Genomic DNA, 21485 nt, shown 5'->3' on the forward strand with positions numbered 1-21485 from the left:
AGGAGTTGGCTGTATTCTGGCCGGCGCACTCCCATGTAATAGTTCCTGGTATAGCGCCCCCACATGGCCGTATTGGGCCGGCTGCTGTTTTCTCTGTACCCCCACTTCATGTGCTCTAGCGTTTAACCCTTCGCTGCTGTCCCCTCCACACTTCTTTACCATCAGGACAGTCCCAGGGTGACAGGAAGGAAGCTGGATCCTGACAAGGTCACACAGAGATTAGAGGCGCGTGGCCGGGGGAGGGGGTCCGCCATAGTAAGGCCTGGCGGGGTGTAACATGGGGTATGACACTGCTGATATTCTGTTACTCTGTGTCCTCTGTGGGCATGCTTGGTGGATCTTGTTACCTGTTTGTTCTCTGGTTATTATGGGTTTGCTGCATGGAAGTCAATGGCCAGTGAAGGGTTAAACACAGCCACTTATTACCGTGCTTGCACTAAGACCGTAGGTGAAGGCTTACAGGGGTCCTACAGCAGCTCCTGGCTCTCATATTGGTGGCCCTAGCATGTGGCCCTCTGGTGCCGGCACAGCCTAAGCTACCAGCACGTCTGTGGTGACATCTGTAGTTCTGGAACCTCCTCAGAGCCTCAAGTTGGGGGGCCACAAGTATGGAGAGTCAGGAGCTGCTGTAGGACCCCTGTGACCACGGTATTGAGGGGGCACGGAGGGAGGTTTTTCCTTGATCACGTTATTGGGGGGAGGTTTTCTCTGGTGCATGCCCTCAGGGAAGACTCTGAAGAAACACCCTGTTGAACTACAAGCAGAGATTTCACATACTGCGCCTAAAACACAACAAACGTCAATACCTCTGCGAAAGAGCGACGCAGCAGAATCCGGGGAGCGCAGTTATTTTATTTATTTTTTTTTAAATTTAAAGTATTGAACTCCATTATTGAGCAGTGTTTACATATTGCTTGCTGGTATTTGTAGTTTTGCAGCCACAAGTTGGGGATCAGTATGCTGGGCTCATGTGCCCATGGGGTTCTGTCATCTGTGACTTTGTTGCTTCTCTTTTTACTTTCCAGTGACTGGGGTATAATTTCCGGCTTTGCTGCACCTGGTGACCCTTTGTGTGCCACACTGCTCAGTTATTGCTCTGTTATCTGGTCTTTGCTCTGCTTCCTATCCTGGAAATGGGTCTGACATTATCTGCTCCTTTATCAGAGTAAATTGGCTCATCTGTATCCATGGGTGACCTTGGATCTGCCTCCTGTGGGAATCTGTAGCCCTGGTGTGATGTGGGGATGTGTGGCCCATGCAGGGGTGATGGCCGTACGGCTCGCACCTCCATTATGGCATCATTGGATGAATTCGGCCGAAGCTGATTACGACTGAAGTTTGCATGCCCCCTTTTGAATATCCAGCAAGTCTCAATTAAAGTTTTTTTTTGTTTTTTTTAAATATTTTTATATTTAGTTTTTTTTGTCCTAAAACAGTGCCACCCTAGTCCACAGGTTGTATGTGTTATTACAACTGTTAGTTTAGGGAACTGCAATTCCAGACACAATCTATAGACAGGGATGGTGCTGTTTTTGGAGTGGGGGCTGCTGTATTTTTGTAATCCTGTACCACCCCTTTAAACAGCCTGTAAAATCCAGCCTGGCCTATCCGTTTTCCTCTTTGGGAAGCTTTTGTGCTGCTGTCTCGCCCCTCGCTGGCCAGGGATGGGGTATTCCAGCTGTGCAAGAGGCTATAAATGGCCCCGGACCATGGGACAGGAGAGTGGGGGGCTGGCTCCGTGATGCAGATGTGGCATCTGTGCCGGTGACTGCTATGGTGCATCATTGTGATGGCATCCTCTGCCCCCTTTACTGTGGCAGCCTTTACTGTTTGCTGTCCTGGTCTGGTGCCATCTTTTGCAGAACTACAAGTCCCAGCTTGCTGTGAAGGTGCTGCACTCACAGGTTGCATATGTTGATGCCAGACTGCGGTATTATGTAACCTGCACAGCAGCAGTGCCATCCTGTGCCGACCTGTCCGAGCCTCAGGGGAAGGAAGCGTGGCGGTCTGGATGCGTCTCCATCACATTGTGTCCCCGTGATTATATAACCCCCCACCCCCCCCACCCCGTGTGTGCGGCTCGGGCTTACATAACCTGTCTGCAGATGATGGGCTGCAGCCCTGGAGGATGAGCCTGGAATACTCAGTGATGATGACGTCTGCGGTCACGAGCGACCACGTCTGCTCCGGACCCTGGAAACTGCTGACCCATCAGCCCCTCTATAATTACATGGCAGAAATGATGAATGATTGATTTTATTATTATTCCATGAGATAAGGCCTCCTCCGCACGTAGCGGGAGATTTCCGTTGCGGATTTGGTCATGAATCCGCATGTTACTTGTGGATTTCACCCGTTAGCGCTGAATAGAGCGAAACTCCACAGGAATCAGCGACACCGGACTGAAATCCAAACCAGGTTTTCACTTTCCTCGAGATTTGTATCCGCGACATGTGAATTGGAGTTAAAAAGAAAATCATTCACTTGTGTTATATTTATATTGTAAATTGCGGTGATGAACATGCAGTGTGATTTTATCTCTTCTGGAGAGAAACCGTGCCACAGGCTGTGTGTGTTATTGCACCTCAGTCCCATTCACTTCCATGGAACTGAGCTGTAATACCAGAAATAACCCATGGTCAGATGTGGCACCAAACGTCTGTCTCCGGTACAGTGCGTGCTTCTGTATAACTGCAGAGGGCGCTGCACCGCGTGCTGCTGATCTGTGCATTCTGTAATAACCTCATTTCCTTCTCTTGCCGCAATCCGTCCAATCACATCACAGGAGCAGCTGACCCCTGCTTGTCTTGCCACATTCTGTCTAATCGCGTCACAGGAGCCGCTGACTTCTGCTTGTCTCGCTGCGCCATACACAAAACATACAATGTTGTCTATACCAGTACATGAGATAATAGCAGCTGATGCCGGCGGAGGGAAGCGGTACCTGGAATAGGCTGAGTGTATAAGTGAATAAGCGTTACTATTCCTCTGTTACCCCTCCTGTAAATGGATTGTCAGGTGAGGATGTGCCCCTGCACACTGGCACTGCTCAGTCAGTGCTGACAATGTAGAAACTAAAGGGGTTGGCTGAGGATTAACATTGAGCTTAGGTCATCAAAATGAGATTTGTTTGGTAGAGTAGTGCAATGCAGGATGTGCTGGAAGTTTTTTTTTTTTTTTTTTTTTTTTTTTCCTAATTTGGGAAAGTTGTGTAATGTCCTATAAATGTCTGTTCTGTTCCTGATCTCAGGATCTCGGCTTTTAGTTGAGATAATCTGTGCTGCACTTTATGTACATGCTCAGTAGTGACCAGGGCTGTGGGGCCGTAGATGAGATGAATCTGTGCTGCTCTTTATGTACATGCTCAGTAGTGACCAGTGCTGTGGGGCCGTAGATGAGATGACTCTGTGCTGCACTTTATGCACATGCTCAGTAGTGACCGATGCTGTGGGGCCGTAGATAAGATGAATCTGTGCTGCACTTTATGTACATGCTCGGTAGTGACCGGTGAGGTGGGGTCGTAGATGAGATGAATCTGTGCTGCACTTTATGCACATGCTCGGTAGTGACCGGTGTTGTGGACTTGGAGGTTTGTCTTACCGACTCCACAGCCCGGGGTGCACGGCAGAACACGCAGAGTTGGCGCCTCCATCTCCTATTTTGAATATATTTTTTTGTTGTAGGGTTTTGTGTCGTCTTCACTTTCTTCCTGCAGGCAGGTCAGGACAGAAGTGTTTTTTAGCCGGCAGCGAGCTGGTGCAATGTTGCATCATGTCCCCGCAGCTCGGGAGCAATGAACTTTGTGCACACTTGGGCATTCTCTCTTAAAGGGACATCACAAGGCAGAAACTAAAGGCGCAATCCGAGTCGTTAAAGTGCAGAGAGACGGCGATTAACCATTAAAGAACAATTTCCCTTCATCCGTGCAGGATGAATGTCGCAGTGGGGGAATTTCTACCACCTATATGGCATATTACACCTAGGTATGCATAATGTGGCACGGTTGCTCTTCAGGACCCTGGACAAGCTGGGTTACAGTTATTTGTAACCACCCAGCTTTCCCAGGCTCAGGCTTCTGTGTATTTCAGGTGCTGGTACCATGTATAATAGATGTCTCTCTCTTGTTTTCCTTGTTCTGCTTTTCTGCTTCATCTTTCATCGCCTTCCAATGAAATATTTATTATCCAGGGATTGGGCCGGGGCGGCTCCTTTTGTCCAGAAGGTCATTTCCACAGTGTGAGGTGGGATATAATAAGAATAAACTTACTGATGGGGAATGTAGATTACCATTGCTGTCCCCATCAGGGCTCAATGTCTGTAAAGCGCTGTGGAATTAATGGTGCTGTATAAGAAAAGAAAATAACACATAAAGAGCGAGTTCAGGCTACTGTATATAATGAGCCTCCAGAGCTGAAATTATAATGTGCTGGTTCATTTAACCTTACAGGATAGTGTTAATCCAATTCCTTGTCCTGGGCCAGTTTTTTACTTTCTGCATATCTTTTGACTTCTGATAATATACCTTAATCTGATTGGCTGCTTGGCTTACTGACAATGTCACCATGTGGCGCTATATGGCGGTATTATTATGGCACCACTGTATGATGAAGAGGAGGAGGGGTAAGTAATATTTTACTAAAAAGACTCTTCATACAAGGTTCCTGACTATATCAAACTCGAGGATGGGGGAGAAGATGCAGGGGGATTCCAAATATCTTTTTATTTTTGCTCCAGTGGCCCCCACAGACCCCAATATGTCCTCGCCATAGAGATGCTGTAATGAACCTGCCTGATGCACAAGGGCGAATCTCACTAGTGACCTGCTACATTGTATCCAGTGTTGGAGGAGGTTCCCATAGCAACCATTCAAACTGTTCTGGCAGAATGATTTTGTGGTTGCCACTGGCGACACAACGGTTTGGAAAGTCATCAGCAGGCAATGTCTAACTCACTGCCGCCAGTACTACAAGTCCCAGCCTGCGATCAGTATGGTATTTGGATGTTACGGAGCTGCAGTAGATTTTGCGCTGAGGCAGGCCGGTCTTGTTTGTGCTGCAGGACGTCCGCTCGGCCAGGCGATGCGCTGATGCAGATGGTGTCCGTGGTGACAAAACGATTCTGGGAAATGTTTTCAGGCCTCAGAGGCTCCGCCGTGTATTTCACATGCGAATATGGGAAGTGGCTGCTAATGGAAGTTCCCCCGCGTCCTCCCCGTGGGAACGTACAAGTTGTGGCTTATCTCACACGCTAATGTTCAGAGACTTTACAAATTCTGGGCAGATGCAGCTCTGGATGTGACTAGAGAAGGACGCCCCAAAGCTGCTGACTGCAGATGTAGAGACGGTGAAAAAACTCTGTATCAAAAGGCATGTAGCTGAATGTTCGATGCAGCTCTGGATGTGACTGGAGTTTAGACGTGATTGGGTAAAATTTTGAAAATGTTCCCAATTTTAAGTGTAAAACAAGGGGCGCACGATGCTGTGGGTTTACAAGCAAACATCGGACCCCGCGCTGCTGACGGCACGCAGCTCTGAAGGCCCTGGGATGAACTTTACCCAGAAGAAGAGGAAACCTGGATTTAAATAGACGAACATGTGATGTGCCAGCTGCCAGGGTTGTGGTGTCACTGCGTCTGGCAGAAGGTTCTACACGAGCCGCTCATGATATCACCAGGGACATGATGACGAATCTGGCGGCCTTTATGTGGGTACATGTCACAGGCTGGCTCTACGGAGAGATCGGGGCATGTTACCCAGCTTGGTCATTGTTCCTTTATGGAAGGTGTGAAAGCAAAACTAAAAAAAAAACCTCCTGAATGTTGTTAACACGGACATTTTTAAATGCTGACACGTTTCAGTTCTTAAAGGAAGTGGTAAAGGCGTATTTATTTATTTTCTTTAAATGGCGCCATTTTTGTTCAAGTCTTGCAGTTAGGGAAAGCACGTAAATGAAGTGACCCCACAGCTATCAATTATGGTGGTCTTCTCAGCATTCTTCTTTATGAAGCATAAGGCAGAGGTAAGCGCGCCTCCTAATTTAAAACCAGCAACCTGCATGCAGAATAAAAGCTGGACACAGCAAGATGTGCAATGGCTGTTGGCTGTGCCTTGGCTGGCAGTGCGATAGCTGATGGTTGCGCCTTGACTGGCAGTGTGATGGCTGATGGTTGCGCCTTGACTGGCAGTGTGATGGCTGATGGTTGCGCCTTGACTGGCAGTGTGATGGCTGATGGCTGCGCCTTGACTGACAGTGCGATGATTGCGCCTTGACTGACAGTGCGATGATTGCGCCTTGACTGGCAGTGTGATGGCTGCGCCTTGACTGGCAGTGTGATGGCTGCGCCCTGACTGGCAGTGCGACGGCTGATGGCTGCGCCCTGACTGGCAGTGCGACGGCTGATGGCTGCGCCCTGACTGGCAGTGCGACGGCTGATGGCTGCGCCTTGACTGGCAGTGTGATGGCTGATGGCTGCGCCTTGACTGACAGTGCAATGGTTGTGCCTTGACTGGCAGCGCAGTGGCTGATGGCTGCGCCCTGACTGGCAGTGCGATGGCTGCACCCTGACTGGCAGTGCGATGGCTGCGCCTTGACTGGCAGTGCGATGGCTGCGCCTTGACTGGCAGTGCGATGGCTGCGCCTTGACTGGCAGTGCGATGGCTGCGCCTTGACTGGCAGTGCGATGGCTGCGCCTTGACTGGCAGTGCGATGGCTGCGCCTTGACTGGCAGTGCGATGGCTGCGCCTTGACTGGCAGTGCGATGGCTGCGCCTTGACTGGCAGTGCGATGGCTGCGCCTTGACTGGCAGTGCGATGGCTGCGCCTTGACTGGCAGTGCGATGGCTGCGCCTTGACTGGCAGTGCGATGGCTGCGCCTTGACTGGCAGTGCGATGGCTGCGCCTTGACTGGCAGTGCGATGGCTGCGCCTTGACTGGCAGTGCGATGGCTGCGCCTTGACTGGCAGTGCGATGGCTGCGCCTTGACTGGCAGTGCGATGGCTGCGCCTTGACTGGCAGTGCGATGGCTGATGGCTGCGCCCTGACTGGCAGTGCGATGGCTGCCCCCTGACTGGCAGTGCGATGGCTGATGGCTCTTCAGGGTTACAAAGCAGATCCCAGTTCCAGAGGGTTTAATGAAATCCGGTTATGCATAGAACTTGTCATGTCTGAAAAGTCAAAAGTTTATTGGCAGCCGCCCCGGTGTAAGTAACCATGAAATTCAGATGAAAAGGAACATTTCTTGGAATAAGAATCGGAGCATGAAAGACACAACAAAAACACAAGTGACATATATTGAAGAAAGAATGGAGCACTCACCGTCCGTGCAAAAGTCCGTTTATTCGTGTGGCATTACATTAAAATAGCGGAGCATGGCAGGGAGAAGTTGTGGAAAGAGACTACGGCCGTTTCGCGCTTTCCTGCGCTTCTACGGGTCTTCGACGGCCGTTTCGCGCTTTCCTGCGCTTCTACGGGTCCGAAGACCCGTAGAAGCGCAGGAAAGCACGAAACGGCCGTCGTCTCTTTCCACAACTTCTCCCTGCCATGCTCCGCTATTTTAATGTAATGCCACACGAATAAACGGACTTTTGCACGGACGGTGAGTGCTCCATTCTTTCTTCAATATATATCTGATGTTACTGTTTTTTCTGTGAGAGCACCCTAGTCCTTAGTGGCAGACATACGCTTTTTACTTGGAAAAGGGGTGAATCAGGAAGATTAGGCTGTAAGTGCGCCCATCTGCTTTCTAAATCGAAAAACACAAGTGACACACTGACGGGTCATCGCAAACACTGGAGTAAAGGGTGTAGGATCTAGGTGGGGGAGGGTGAACCTTGGCCAGTAGAAGACATGACGCCCCCCCCCCCCTTCATCCTCATCAACAAGTGTGCCCCAAATCACTTGTCCTCAGTTGGAGGCAGGATGGCTCCTACACAGATAATTGTAGGCAGAGGACTTCTTTATATTGTGGCCATGCTGCAGTTCGTCTTTTACCCCTTTTGGGGGCAGTAAAGTGGGTACTCTCCATATTTCGTAAAGCCCCCCCCCCCCCTGATGATTTTTCCATGTACGTCTCATCATTTTGGGGATGAGGATTTGGTAGCTCAGTCTCAGGCTCGTCCTCTGCTCCTCGGTATTTGGCAGGTCCCTCGCTTACATTCCCCCCTCGTTTGTTCTCCTCCCACTCTGATCTGTAATCTGTGCTCCGCACGTGTTTTTCTGACCTTTGTGTAAATTCTTTGTCGCCTCCGTATAGACCCAGGACTTGGTCATATCTTAGGGACGGCGGTATAATGGGAGGGTTGGGGTCTTCTGCTTCCTGTGGTTTTTGGCTCTGTTCTCCTGATCACCGCTCTTCTCTCCGCAGGTGCGCGGGTACGGTGGGCGCCATTGTGACGTGTCCCCTGGAGGTGATTAAGACCCGGTTACAGTCCTCAGGAATCACCCTCCAGCCCGTTTACTACTCTCAGGTTCAGCTCGGGACCCTCAGCGGAGGAGGAGTGGTGAGACCCTCCACATCCGTCTCCCCCAGCGTCCTGCAGGTTCTCAAGTAAGTCCTTTTTGTTGGAGGTTTGGTGAATCCGGTGCGTCCCGGAGCCGCTCTCCTCCTGATAGAGGACCTCGTAAAGTGACTGTCTGCAGCGTGTTCCTGTAGATGTACAGAGATCTGTAGCCTTTGTACGGCGGCGCGGCCAGATCCTGACATGCAGAGCCCCCCATGGTCTTATGGGGGGCTCCATCCATTGCAGGATCTGCCACAGTCACAGTATGAACCAACGTATAAAACATGTCCGCAATCCACTGTGTTCTCTGTACCAGTAGTTTCCTGCAAACTACAACTCCCATAATGGTTTTCTACTGGTGGCTTTCCAGTTATTGCACAACTACAAGTCCAAGCATACCCCAGCTGCCTCTGTTTCCAGCTTTTGGAAAATGACCCCCAACATGCCGTGGTACTGCTTGGAAACCAGTGCTGTTACTAATGGAGCCGTCTGAGCATGCTGGGAGTTGTAGTACTGCTAGAGAGCGTGCTAGCTCTTGATGCACGGTCTACAGAAGTATATCGGAGGATACCGCACCTGACTGGCTATAAGAGTGCGCTGCAGCCGGTATGTCGTGTATCGCCGCCTGGCCGACCCGTCCACTGGTTACTGTGCTGTACCAGGCTGAGCTCGGAGAATAATACCGCCATATCGCTGCTGACGGAAACATTTTTCAGGTGATCCATCATCGCCTCCTTCATTCATTCTCTGCGGTCAGCACATCTGATAGGGCCGGTATCGGGGTTCATACAGTCCGATGTTTCTCCGTGTCAGTCCCCATATAGCCGATGGCCGGCGTCTTTTTGGATAGAGGTGCAGTTGTTGTACCCTCACCCTGGGGGGCTCCAACACCCCTCTGCCACACATGACCTCACTATTATGAATGGTAGGTACCGATTGTGCATTGTGGCCCCGTAGCGTCACCTCTGCGTCCCGTTCTGCCGCGGGTCCCGTGTACACGGAGAGGAAGTCCTCTTATTTCCAGAGCGTGACCTCATGACCTCACCATTGGGGAAGTTTCTTGCCCTGCAGCTTCCTGGTGTCGTTCAGACCAGATGAAATTGCAACATGAATTTCTCATAGAAGTTCATTATGTAAATGCCTGTGTGGGAGAATCAGAGGCGACGCTAGTAGATGCCGTACACAATGGCCTCTTCCTCTTTGATATTACAACTTTATTTATTTTTCTTTTCAGATCCATCCTTGAAAAAGAAGGACCAAAGTCTCTTTTCCGAGGCCTGGGTCCTAATTTGATCGGTGTGGCCCCTTCTAGGTAAGTGATGGCTGCATCTCCTGAATCCTCCTCTGTGAACCTCCCGCTCCCAGACTTTTCTCGTGCTGCACCAGTTCTCTGGAATGCGCTACATCAGATTCCCAACGTTGTTCTCATATTTTTGTTATTATTGGGGCTTTATTGTTTCCATACCTGAGAATATGGAGTGAGTGCAGCACCCGGGGCTCGTCCTTGCTGCCTGTGGACAGTCATTGGCTTTTAGTTGTTTTTCTCTTTTCTATATGGCCTTGGTCGTAGTGTTATCTGTAGGTGAGGAGTGCACAGTCAGCTCTTATGTCATTGTTTTCTGCATAGCAACAAACCTCCCCTGAACGCTGACCCATGTCCCATAAAGGGTGACTCCGGGGATGGGTTGTATGTGAAATGCTGAATCCGGTGCAGCCGATAGATTGGTAGAAAGCTGCACCAAATATCCAGCTTTCTACCAATAACAATCCAATGCTGCAAGGATGAGGATGGTACAAGTGAGTGGTGGATCATGTTAATAATGTTGGTGCAGCGCCCCAGAGTCCTGGTCGTTGCAGTACTGTGGCTCCGCCACTATGGGAAGCCATGGTGCGTCCGATGGCACTGAAGGAGTTCCTCTGAGCAGGTATCACAGACACCAATACATTTCACAGCCGGGCCTCCGGGGGGAGCTAAGGGTTCTATTCATTAGGCCACTCCCCACCATAGTGGGTAAACTGGGGGTCAGGCAGGAAGTTAGATCAGAAAGCTGACTGGATTGGACAAAGCAACACTCAGTGGCAGAGGGTGTTGTGGAGGAAGAGACAGTAGGGTCTCTGTCAGGGGTGGGATCCTGACAGAGGCTTGGCATTGGAAAGAACGTAACGGGTCCGCGCCAGCTCCGGGAAGCGGCGGGATTCAAGAAAGGACTAGAAGCGAGATAGATTGTGCTGAGTGAGAAACGAGATCAAGCGATAGGAGAATTCCAGTAGGGGTCGTGCTGTAAGACCGAAGCAACACCCTACTGAGGCGCACTACCGGTGGCCGGAACGCCGAGGGAGTATTATAACATTCAGCTTCAAGCAATACTCTAAACAGCGGCAGGACAGTCAGTTTAAGGCGGGCTGTCTAACACATATCACCTATGAAGTCTTGGGAGGCAATTGCGGGAGAGGGGCGTCTCTAGGGTCCCGGAAGAACTCCAGGCCTATCCGACAAACGGGTGCCGTTCTAACCGTAACATCAGGGAGGGACGGACGATTAGAAGAACATCATTTAATCGAGTTGTGAGGGAACTTAAGAAACAGACACAACAGTTGTGGGGTACTTTCCGTAAGCACAGCAGGGAAGGACTACAACACATAGCGCTAAGAAGGAAGGCACCGATTTCCACCTGTGAAGAGGACTCTGGAGGTGCCATTGGACCGGCCGGACTTGCGCAGCCTGGTGAGCCGTACTCTGGACTGAGGACTCAGAGATCTCCAGTAGAGGTAAAGAGACTGCAACCTGGTGTCCTCGTTATTTACCGCGACCTGCACCCCACAACTGCACCGTTACAACACCACTTATTGCACCGGACGTCCCCCACTGACAGACAGGGCCACGGACCGGGTCTAGCCACCGTGACAACCCCAGAACTGAGACTCAGAGGCCCGGCTCCGGGTACCCCTCGGCCCTGCGGCGGTGTGGGGGCGCTCCATTGGTATCTGTAATGGGCACTGCCCCAGCACATGTCCCCTGGGCAAGGCTGTGCCCCCTGACAAAGCTGTGTCCCCTGGGCAAGGCTGTGCCACAAGAAAAGGTGTCCCCTGGGCAAGGCTGTGCCCCCTGGCAAAGATGTGTCCCCTGACAAAGCTGTGCCCCCCCCGAGCAAGGCTGTGCCCCCTGACAAAGATGTGTCCGCTGGGCAAGGCTGTGTCCTCCGGCACGGTGCTGCCTCGGCTACAGTGCGCGTCTGCTGCTCGTCTCTATATACCGTCTGATCTGCAGTTTCTCATCATTACTCTTCTCCTTCTTTCCCGCAGGGCCGTCTACTTTGCATCGTACTCCAAAGCCAAGGAGCAGTTCAATGCCGTATTTGTTCCCAACAGTAACCTGGTGCACATGTGCTCCGCAGGCTGCGCCGGTAAGTGATCCGCCGGGTGCATCGTATTACCGGAGAGCCGCCGCTCCTGGGACCGGATCCTGTATGATTAATGGCCGCCCGGCTGCTATGTCCTGGCATGACCCTGGATTTTATGGTCGCGCCCGACCACATGTTCAGTTCCCCGCACACCATGTTCTGCCGGTCTCCATGTTCCTGCTAAGTTTATGGGAACAGATATTTTTAGTCTTTTATTTTTTGATCAGAATGCAGAAGTTGAGGGGTATAAAGCGTTAATTTCGGATCCCCCCTTCAGACCTGTGACTATAGTGATGCAGAGGCTGTGCTCTCCCTGCAGAATAGGATGATTGCATTGTGGGGGTGCAGTGATATTCCGGGCCCTGGTGCCGGAGGGGGGGCTCCTGGACTATTACTGGGTCTCCCCTCGGCACAGTCCCATCCATCTATAGGGGACGTCGCATCGCTGTGCACTGGTGGATTACAGGCTGCTCTGAACATGGGACAAGTGAGAGGAGGATATTAGATTTGGGGAGTTGCTTTTTATGCATTTGTCTTATGCTCTATAGCATGACTACACTTATTTGCCTGCAGATCTTCTTTCCTTACTGCTGCAGCAGAGCCATTACATGACGGCAGCCACACGGGCTCCTGCTCTGCGGCTGTAGATTGCGCTCTGCAGAGGATATGCGGCATTGCAGGGATGTGCGGCTCCGCAGTACGCCTCACTGCAGTGGCGGCTGATAACTGGTTCCCTGACTGCACCGCCCCCTGGTGGGACACTGGGGAACTACAAGTGGTGGCCGTGTGACTTGTGCGTTCTGCAGGTTACAACATCTTTTCTAGTCTTGTTATGATGAATGACGCGGTGATCTAACGCCTCGCTCCGCTCTCGTCTCACAGCGTTCGTCACAAACACAATGATGAACCCAATCTGGATGGTGAAGACGCGGATGCAGCTGGAGAGGAGGTATGGCCCGCACCCGGCTCGTCTTCTGCCCCATCCCCCGATCTCCTAGGAGATGCTTATCCCCCTCTTGTGTTTTTAGGGTGAGAGGGTCCAAGCAGATGAGCGGGCTGCAGTGTGCCCGCTACGTGTACCAGACGGAGGGCATCAGGGGCTTCTACAGGGGGCTCACCGCCTCCTACGCCGGCATCTCCGAGACTATTATCTGCTTTGTCATATACGAAGGGTTAAAGAAGCGCCTGGAGGAGCTGCACCTGTCCGCGGGCAATGCCGGAGAGAAGACCTCGGCCAGCTTCTTAGGGTTAATGTTTGCTGCTGCTTTCTCCAAGGGATGTGCCTCCTGCATCGCATACCCGCACGGTAGGTCCGAAGTGCTGGGAGGGACGATGATCTAAAAAAAAATACATAATTTTATTAAAACCTTGGGACCCCCATAATGGAGAAAGGGGGAAATAAAGTGCCTTGAATAGAATCCTATTGGTCGGGGCATGGGATTGGGTTTCAAAGGACATCAAAGAGGGGAGATCCCTGTGTCATGTCCTGCGCCATCAAACACAAGGCAGAAAAATGCAAAAAAAATCATAACTGACCAGCTCCTCCCAACAGAATAAAGCAAGTGTGAACAGGTGCAAGCTGCATAATGCACTAACAGAGGCCTGCAGCCCCTCCTCGCATGTAAAGCACCATGGAATAAATGGCGCTATAATAATAAATAATACAGCTGCCCCTGTGCGGGCCAGAATGTCTGCAAACACTGAAGAATATACAAGGAAAATGAAGGGACTGAGCGCACAAATAGGGCGACTCGTGAGAGCCCACCAGCCACAGAGGCGACCTCTGTGTGGGACCCTAAACCTAATATATATCCGTCCTGTCTCTCCCGGCGTACAGCTCCAGATCTGTCAGTATATTGTGTATAGCGATAATGCAGACAGAAGTGTGATAGATCCAGGATCCGCATGCATGCGGGAGGTCAGAGTGCTGCTCTATGCTCTCCTGGGTGGATTCTGTCAGGAGGGGCTGCCCCAGTTTGTTTGTTTGTAAAGCAAATACAATCGGAAATTGTTAGGTTTAAAAAAAAAAAAAAAAACCAAAAAAACCCACAAAGTTGTTGTAAAGACTCCACATGTGCTACGAGTCGTTATTACACTGTGTTCCAAATTATTATGCAAATTGGATTTAAGTGTCATAAAGATTTGTTTTGTTTTTCAAATAAACTCGAGGATGGTATTGTGTCTCAGGGCTCAATGGATCACTGAAATCAATCTTAGGGCTGTCCCACACGTCCAGATAATTCCGGTACCGGAATAAATCGGTACCGGAGTTATCCGTGTCCGTGTGCCTGGGAACTCACGGAGGCCATACGTGCGGCACACGTGTGCCGCCCGTATGGCGAGTGGGTACCACACGGAGCGTGTGGTACCCACTCTGCATGGTGCTGAAGCTGCGATTCATATCTTCCCTGCAGCAGCGTTTGCTGCAGAGAAAATATGAAGAATAGTGTTTAAAATAAAGATCCATGTGTCCGCCGCCCCCCCACCCCCTGTGCGCCCCCCCGCTGGTCAGAAAATACCCGCTCCCTCGCTGCTTCCTGGTCTGGCCGCGGCTTCTCCTGCATGCGGTCACGTGGGGCCGATCATTTACAGTCATGAATATGTGGCTCCACCTCCCATAGGGGCGGAGCCGACTATTCATGATTGTAAATGATCGGCCCCACGTGACCGCATACAGTAGGAGGCGCGGCCAGACCAGGAAGGAGCGAGGGAGCGGGTAAGTATTTTCTGACCAGCGGGGGTGCGCACAGGGGGTGGGGGGGCGGCGGACACCTAAATCTTTATTTTTAACACTATTCTTCATATTTTCTCTACAGCAAACGCTGCTGCAGGGAAGATATGAATACCGGCTTCAGCACCATGTGGGGGGGACAGCGCTTACTGTAGCGCTGTCTCCTGCACGCACACGGACCCCGGACGGAGAATGTCCGTGTGAGGTCCGTGTTTTACGCGGACCCATTGACTCTATTGGGTCCGTGTAAAACGTGCGCTCCCACGAACACTGACATGTCTCCATGTTTGGCACATGGAGACACGGTCCGCAAAAAATCAATGACATCTGAACAGATGCATTGATTTTTATGGGTCTACGTGTGTCAGTGTCTCTGGTACGTGAGGAAACTGTCACCTCACGTACCGGAATCACTGACGTGTGAAACCGGCCTTAAACACATGTGATAATTGGTTTTCCAGGTGATTCTAATTAAAGGAAAACTACTTAAAAATGATGATCCACATTATTAAGCAGGCCACAGTTTTCAAGTTACATGGGAAAGAAAAAGGATCTCTCTGCTGCTGAAAAGCATCAAATAGTGCAATGCTTTGGTGAAGGGATGAAAACATTAGAAATTTCACGAAAACTTAAGCGTGATCATCGTAATGTTAAGAGATTTGTGGCTGTATCTGAGCACAGATGTGTTTGTGCTGAAAAAGGCATAATGAGGAAGATTTCTGCCAGGCAAGTTAATCGGATTAAGAGAGCAGCTGCCAAAATACCATTAGAAAGCAGCAAACAGATATTTGAAGCTGCTGTTGCCTCTGGAGTCCCTCGAACCTCAAGGTGTCGGCTCCTTCAAAGGCTTGCTGTGGTGCATAAACCTACTATTTGGCCACCCCTAAACAGTGTTCACAAGCAGAAATGGTTGCATTGGGCCCACACATACATGAAGACTAATTTTCAAACAGTCTTGTTTACTGATAGGCATTGAGAAACCCGGGATGGTCCAGATGGATGGAGTAGTGGATGGCCACCATGTCCCAACAAGGCTGCAACGTCAGCAAGGAGGTGGAGGAGTCATGTTTTGGGCCGGAATCATGGAGAAACAGCTGGTAGAGCCCTTTAAAGGGAACCTGTCACCCCGTTTTTTCCGAATGAGATAAAAATACTGTTAAATAGGGCCTGAGCTGTGCATTACAATAGTGTATTTTGTGGACCCCGATTCCCCACCTATGCTGCCGAAATACGTTACCAAAGTAGCCGTCTTCGCCTGTCAATCAGGCTGGTCTGGTCAGATGGGTGTGGTGTCTTCCCCCAGATCTTGCTTAGTTTTCCGTTGGTGGCGTAGTGGTTTGCGCATGCCCAAGTCCAGAATCCACTGCACAGGGGAGGGAAAAGAGCGCGATCTGCGCTATTCCCCTGGTGATCGGTGGGGGCGGCCATCTTCCTGTGGCCGTGCGTGCGCAGATGGAGCGCTCTGCTGCCCGGGGCTTCAGGAAAATGGCTGCGGGATGCCGCGCGTGCGCAGATGGAGATCGCGATGGCCATTTTCCTGAAGCAGAGATGCGAACTCTACACCACGCCCATCTGACCAAACCAGCCTGATTGACAGGCGAAAACGGCTACTTTGGTAACGTATTTCGGCAGCATAGGTGGGGAATCGGGGTACACAAACTACACTGTTGTAATGCACAGCTCAGGCCCTATTTAACAGTATTTTTATCTCATACGGAAAAAATGGGGTGACAGGTTCCCTTTAAGGTTCCTGAAGGTGTGAAAATGACCTCTGCAAAGTATATAGAGTTTCTGACTGACAACTTTCCTCCATGGTATAAAAAGCAGAAATGTGCCTTCAGGAGCAAAATCATCTTCATGCATGACAATGCACCATCTCATGCTGTAAAGAATACCTCATTGGCTGCTATGGGCATAAAAGGAGATAAACTCATGGTGTGGCCACCATCTTCCCCTGACCACAACCCTATAGAGAACCTTTGGAGTATCATCAAGCAAAAGATCTATGAGGGTGGGAGGCAGTTCACATCAAAACAGCAGCTCAGGGAGGGAAGAAATACAAGCAGAAACTCTCCGAAAACTCACAAGTTCAATGGATGCAAGAATTGTGAAGGTGATATCAAAGAAGGGTTCCTATATGAACATGTAACTTGGCCTGTTGGGATGTTTTGGAGTTAAATAGCTTTTTGTTCAGTGAATGTGACCTCCTAATGCTGCAAATTCCACAAATGAGCATTTTCAGTTCTTTAAAACATATCAAATGTTTAGAAATTCTACTGTGCCTAATAATTTGGAACAGTGCATTTTAAGTTTTTATTCATTTTGGAGAGGATACTGTTATCATTGGGAGGTTTCTTCAATAAAATTTGATGTATACTCTAATGGGTAATGACTTTTATTAGACTGACTGTCATTTTCACCAACCATTTAGGAAAATCCGATAAAAATGTCAGTTGCATAATAATATGGAACATAGTGTATTTGGTCACCTAAAAAGTGTACATGTATATGTTTGTTCTTCTGAGCTCTTTCAGCGGCTTCCTTGGCGGAATCTACTTGATAAAGACGTTGCTTGCACACCGCCTGAGCTTGTTTTTAATTAATCCTGCATTCTATCTGCCCTTTTATATTTCTGGCTTTTAGCCCAAGGGGGGCAGGTCAGATAAATATTGTTTCGGGTCCCATCAGAGGGAGTTCACCTTGTCATGGCCGGTGGGCTCTCATGAATTTGTAAATGAAGAGCACAAATTGGCCAAGTGTATTCCATACAGCAGTGATGGCGTATACTGATTGTCTGCATACATCTGAGCGCTTGCAGATAATGGTGCTGTAAGCTTTTATTATTTTTTGTGTACAAGGCAGAACTGCAGTAATGTGGGGTGTGCACCCATTTAAAGGGCATCTGCTACCAGATACGGCTCTCATTGTGCCAGATGCACAAGTCTCTGCTTTTGCTGGCACCCAAACCGCCTTTCTGAATAGACTCCTTTTACATAAGCACCTAATTAGCCCTAAGTCGCCATCATGTGACCCTCCCTCCTGGCCAATCCGATGCTCCGATAAGTAGTTAGCATGCCTAAGGTGCCCTTTAATGGCTGTCACTAACCCGATCCTGTCTTTCCATCACAGAGGTCATCCGCACGAGGCTTCGAGAAGAAGGCAGCAAGTACCGGGCGTTCTGCCAGACGGCGCGGCTGGTGGCGCGGGAGGAGGGCTACGCAGCCTTTTACAGAGGACTTTTAGCGCAACTTTTCCGTCAGATTCCCAACACGGCCATTGTCCTTTCTACGTACGAACTTCTAATCTATTTCCTCCGTGATAAACCGAAGTAACGCGGCGACAGTGGAAATCCACAGCGGACACTGACCAAACTCCGACTCTAGTACTGTAATGGGGGCCGGGCGCACCCCCCACCACCTTCACTTTCTGGGAAGTTTTAATTCTCATTACCGTTAGTAGTTAATTTGTATATTTTGTTATTTTAACCCTTACAGCCCGATTTCCCACTGATGCTGCTAGGTAACGACATCCTGCTATTTAATATGCAGCCTCGGCTGCTCCGGAATTTTCACAAGTTGCATCTAATTTATATCTATAAAAACCAGAGTGAAAACCAAAAACTGCCTGGTGTTGTGGTGATTGCCCCCAGGAAGGGGAAGATGGCGGCTAATGTCCCAGGTGTGGAGGGATGAGGATGCAGAGTCTGTACCCAGTGACCCCATGTATGTACACAGACTGCAGAATAGTGAGTGCAGCTCTGGAGTAAAATACAGGATGTAACACAGGATCAGTAATGTAATGTATGTACACAGTGACTGCACCAGCAGAATAGTGAGTGCAGCTCTGGGGTATAATACAGGATGTAACTCAGGATCAGTAATGTATGTACACAGTGACTGCACCAGCAGAATAGTGAGTGCAGCTCTGGGGTATAATACAGGATGTAACTCAGGATCAGTAATGTATGTACACAGTGACTGCACCAGCAGAATAGTGAGTGCAGCTCTGGGGTATAATACAGGATGTAACTCAGGATCAGTAATGTAATGTATGTACACAGTGACTGCACCAGCAGAATAGTGAGTGCAGCTCTGGGGTATAATACAGGATGTAACTCAGGATCAGTAATGTATGTACACAGCATTTTGTAATGCTGTAGATAACTCTCCCCCCATGTAACCTGAAAGATAAGAAAAACAAGTTAGATTATACTCACGTCTGATAAAATAACAATTCCTTTAATCTGGCATCAGTCAGTGGGACTGGGCATCTGCTGGATTATGGGACTGTGTATAAACTGCACCTTCTCTTGCGCTGTGTGCCTGTGCTCGGCCTGACCTTCTGTGGGGGGGGGGGGGGGGGGGGGCTGTGCGGCCCCTGAGTCTGCAGCTCTATATACATCCATCTATATTTACCTCTGCTCTATATCGTGGGGGAGGAGGTGGAAAGCGCACACATGGGTTCCCGACCTCTGAAATTAACCCCAGCTGTAACCTTTAGGTCCCCGTCACATCCTCACTAATATCGGAGAGTCGATCTGAGACCCCGCTATGACGTCAGTTGTGGGTTTTGCAACTTTTGCCCCTTTTTCTGAGCTGATTAATGACCACATCAAAGGGGTGAGTGTGCAGGAAAACAAAGTCTGAAGGGGCCAATGCAGTGCAAAATAAGGTGAAAAAACCTCCATAAGTAACTCCCGGACTGGCCAGTATCCACAGTCTACAAGCATGCCCTCTAGTGGTGGCAGCCCAGAATTACAGGTGTTTGGATGCAGTGCTGTGTACTAGAAACAGGGCGTCCGTCAGCCATTGTGGCTTCACACTCGGTTATTCTGGAGGAACTCCGCAGTTTCTCTTCTGTAGTTTATCAAGAACTGCAAAGGAGTTTATTTGAAAAACTGACACAACAAAAAAAATCAAATGATCCGCTGTGCAATGGATTATAGCTGTATGATGGATTATCGGTAAACTATCTGCTAATCTGGCATCACCCTAGCACTGTATGTTTACATAGACAGTGGGGATTGGGGAAAATATTTGATACTCTGGTGATTTTTTTTTTTTTTTTTTCAAGTTTTCCCATCTACCAAGAATGGAGAGGTCGGTAATTTTTATTGTAGGCACACTTCACCTGTGAGAGACAGAATCTAAGAATAAAATCCAGAAAATCACATTGTAGGATTGTTACATAATTAATTTGCATTTTATTGCATGAATTAAGTATTTGATACAATAGAAAAACAGAACGTAATATTTGTTACAGAAACCTTTGTTTGTAATTACAGAGGTCAGACATTTCCTAAGGTTCTTAACCAGGTTTGCACACAGTGCAGCAGGGATTTTGGCCCCCTCCCCTATACAGATCTTTCAGGTTTCAGGGCTGTCACTGGGCAACATTGAGTTTCAGCTCCTCCAAAGATTTTCTATTGGGTTCAGGTCTGGAGACTGGCCAGGACACTCCAGGACCATGAAATGTTTCTTATGGAGACGCTCCTTAGTGGCCCTGGCTGTGTGTTTCGGGTCATTGTCATGGTGGAAGACCCAGCCACGACCTATCTTCAAAGCTGTGACTGAGGGAAGGAGGTTGTTGGCCAAAGTATCGTGATCGATGACCACATCCATCCTCCCTTCAATATGGTGCAATCATCCTGCTCTTTGTAGAAAAGCACCCCTAAGTATGATGTTTCTCCCCCACCATGCTTCATGGTTGGGATGGTGTTCTTGGACCTGTACTCGTCCTTCTTTTTCCTCCAAACACGGTGAGTGTTCATACCAAAATACAATTTTATTTTTTTTTGTCTCATCTGACCACATGACCCTCTCATTCCTCCTCTGGATCATCCAGATGGTCATTGGTCCTGGTCATGTGCTGGCGTGAGCACCGGGACCTTGCATGCCCTGCAGGATTAATGCTGGAAATTTTTTTTTTTTTCCCCCCACTGTATATAGTTCCTCAGCTGCAGACGCTATGAGCACATTTGCGAGAGATTCCCTCTCTCACGAACACCTCAGCTCAGTAAGAGCTGCCAGTATGCCTTTTTTATTTTTTTATATGACCCCTTTATCAAAACTGCATAAAGCAAAAATAGTCTTCGCGGCCCATAGCAACCAATCAGATCACAGCTTTCATTTTCTAAACAGCTGTGGTAACATGAAAGCTGCGCTGTGATTGGTTGCTTTAGGTACATTTTTACTGCGCTGCACTTTGGGGTCCGGTATTTGGGTTTCTAGTGACGGTCGAGCTCCTGCCCTCATTGTTGGTGTCTTCTGGATCTTTACCTCAAGTAAATTGTGGTTGCAGCATCTAGGTGGTTAACAGAGGTCCAGCTGGGGCCACAGGTGCCTAGAAACAGGATTGTGTGTGAGATTGCCATGGTAACCCATTTCAATGACCCCTGCCTGCTGCACTGTTGCCGGAGGTGGCGGCCTCCATGTTTGGCGCCATTTTATGTTAATCTGTTTCATGTGTTCCCTGTGTTTCGAGGCGGCGTCTCCAGGACCGGATCATTTATTCACATTTCACTTGTCAAAAAACCCCCAATTGATTATATTTTATTGATTTCACAAAATTGACCTTGGAGAAGAAAATGTTAAAAAATGATAACCCCCTCCCCCATGACTGAGCCGCTGAATCCCCCTATCCCAGCAGTGGTGATGTCCTGTCCTGCAGTCACCTGACCCAGCTGCAGCCAATCATTAGCCTCAAAAGTCATGTGATTGATGGATCAGGACTCATCACTACTGGAGTGGGGGGGGGGGGGGATTTAGCGAGTCACATTCCTTAATTTGGGGGTAAATTGTAATAAATTTATGATTAACCCTTTAATTGCCCCCACTGCTGAACCTATCCCTCCATT

The 21485-nt window shown here is 49.3% G+C and overlaps 1 protein-coding gene across 1 annotated transcript in view; it reads left to right on the plus strand.

Moving 5' to 3' along the window:
• The window catches only part of SLC25A33 (solute carrier family 25 member 33), a 25532-nt gene extending 7294 nt beyond the window's left edge, over positions 1-18238 (plus strand). Inside the window, exons 2-7 of the mRNA XM_077249638.1 lie at positions 8362-8544; positions 9732-9809; positions 11801-11901; positions 12781-12847; positions 12927-13204; positions 17759-18238. Of these exons, the coding sequence (XP_077105753.1) occupies positions 8362-8544; positions 9732-9809; positions 11801-11901; positions 12781-12847; positions 12927-13204; positions 17759-17961 (910 nt within the window). The 3' untranslated portion in view covers positions 17962-18238. The remainder of the gene's footprint in view (positions 1-8361; positions 8545-9731; positions 9810-11800; positions 11902-12780; positions 12848-12926; positions 13205-17758) is intronic.
• Positions 18239-21485: the final 3247 nt, after the last annotated feature.

This window comes from Ranitomeya variabilis, chromosome 4, assembly GCF_051348905.1.
Source record: "Ranitomeya variabilis isolate aRanVar5 chromosome 4, aRanVar5.hap1, whole genome shotgun sequence".
Lineage (NCBI taxonomy): Eukaryota > Metazoa > Chordata > Amphibia > Anura > Dendrobatidae > Ranitomeya > Ranitomeya variabilis.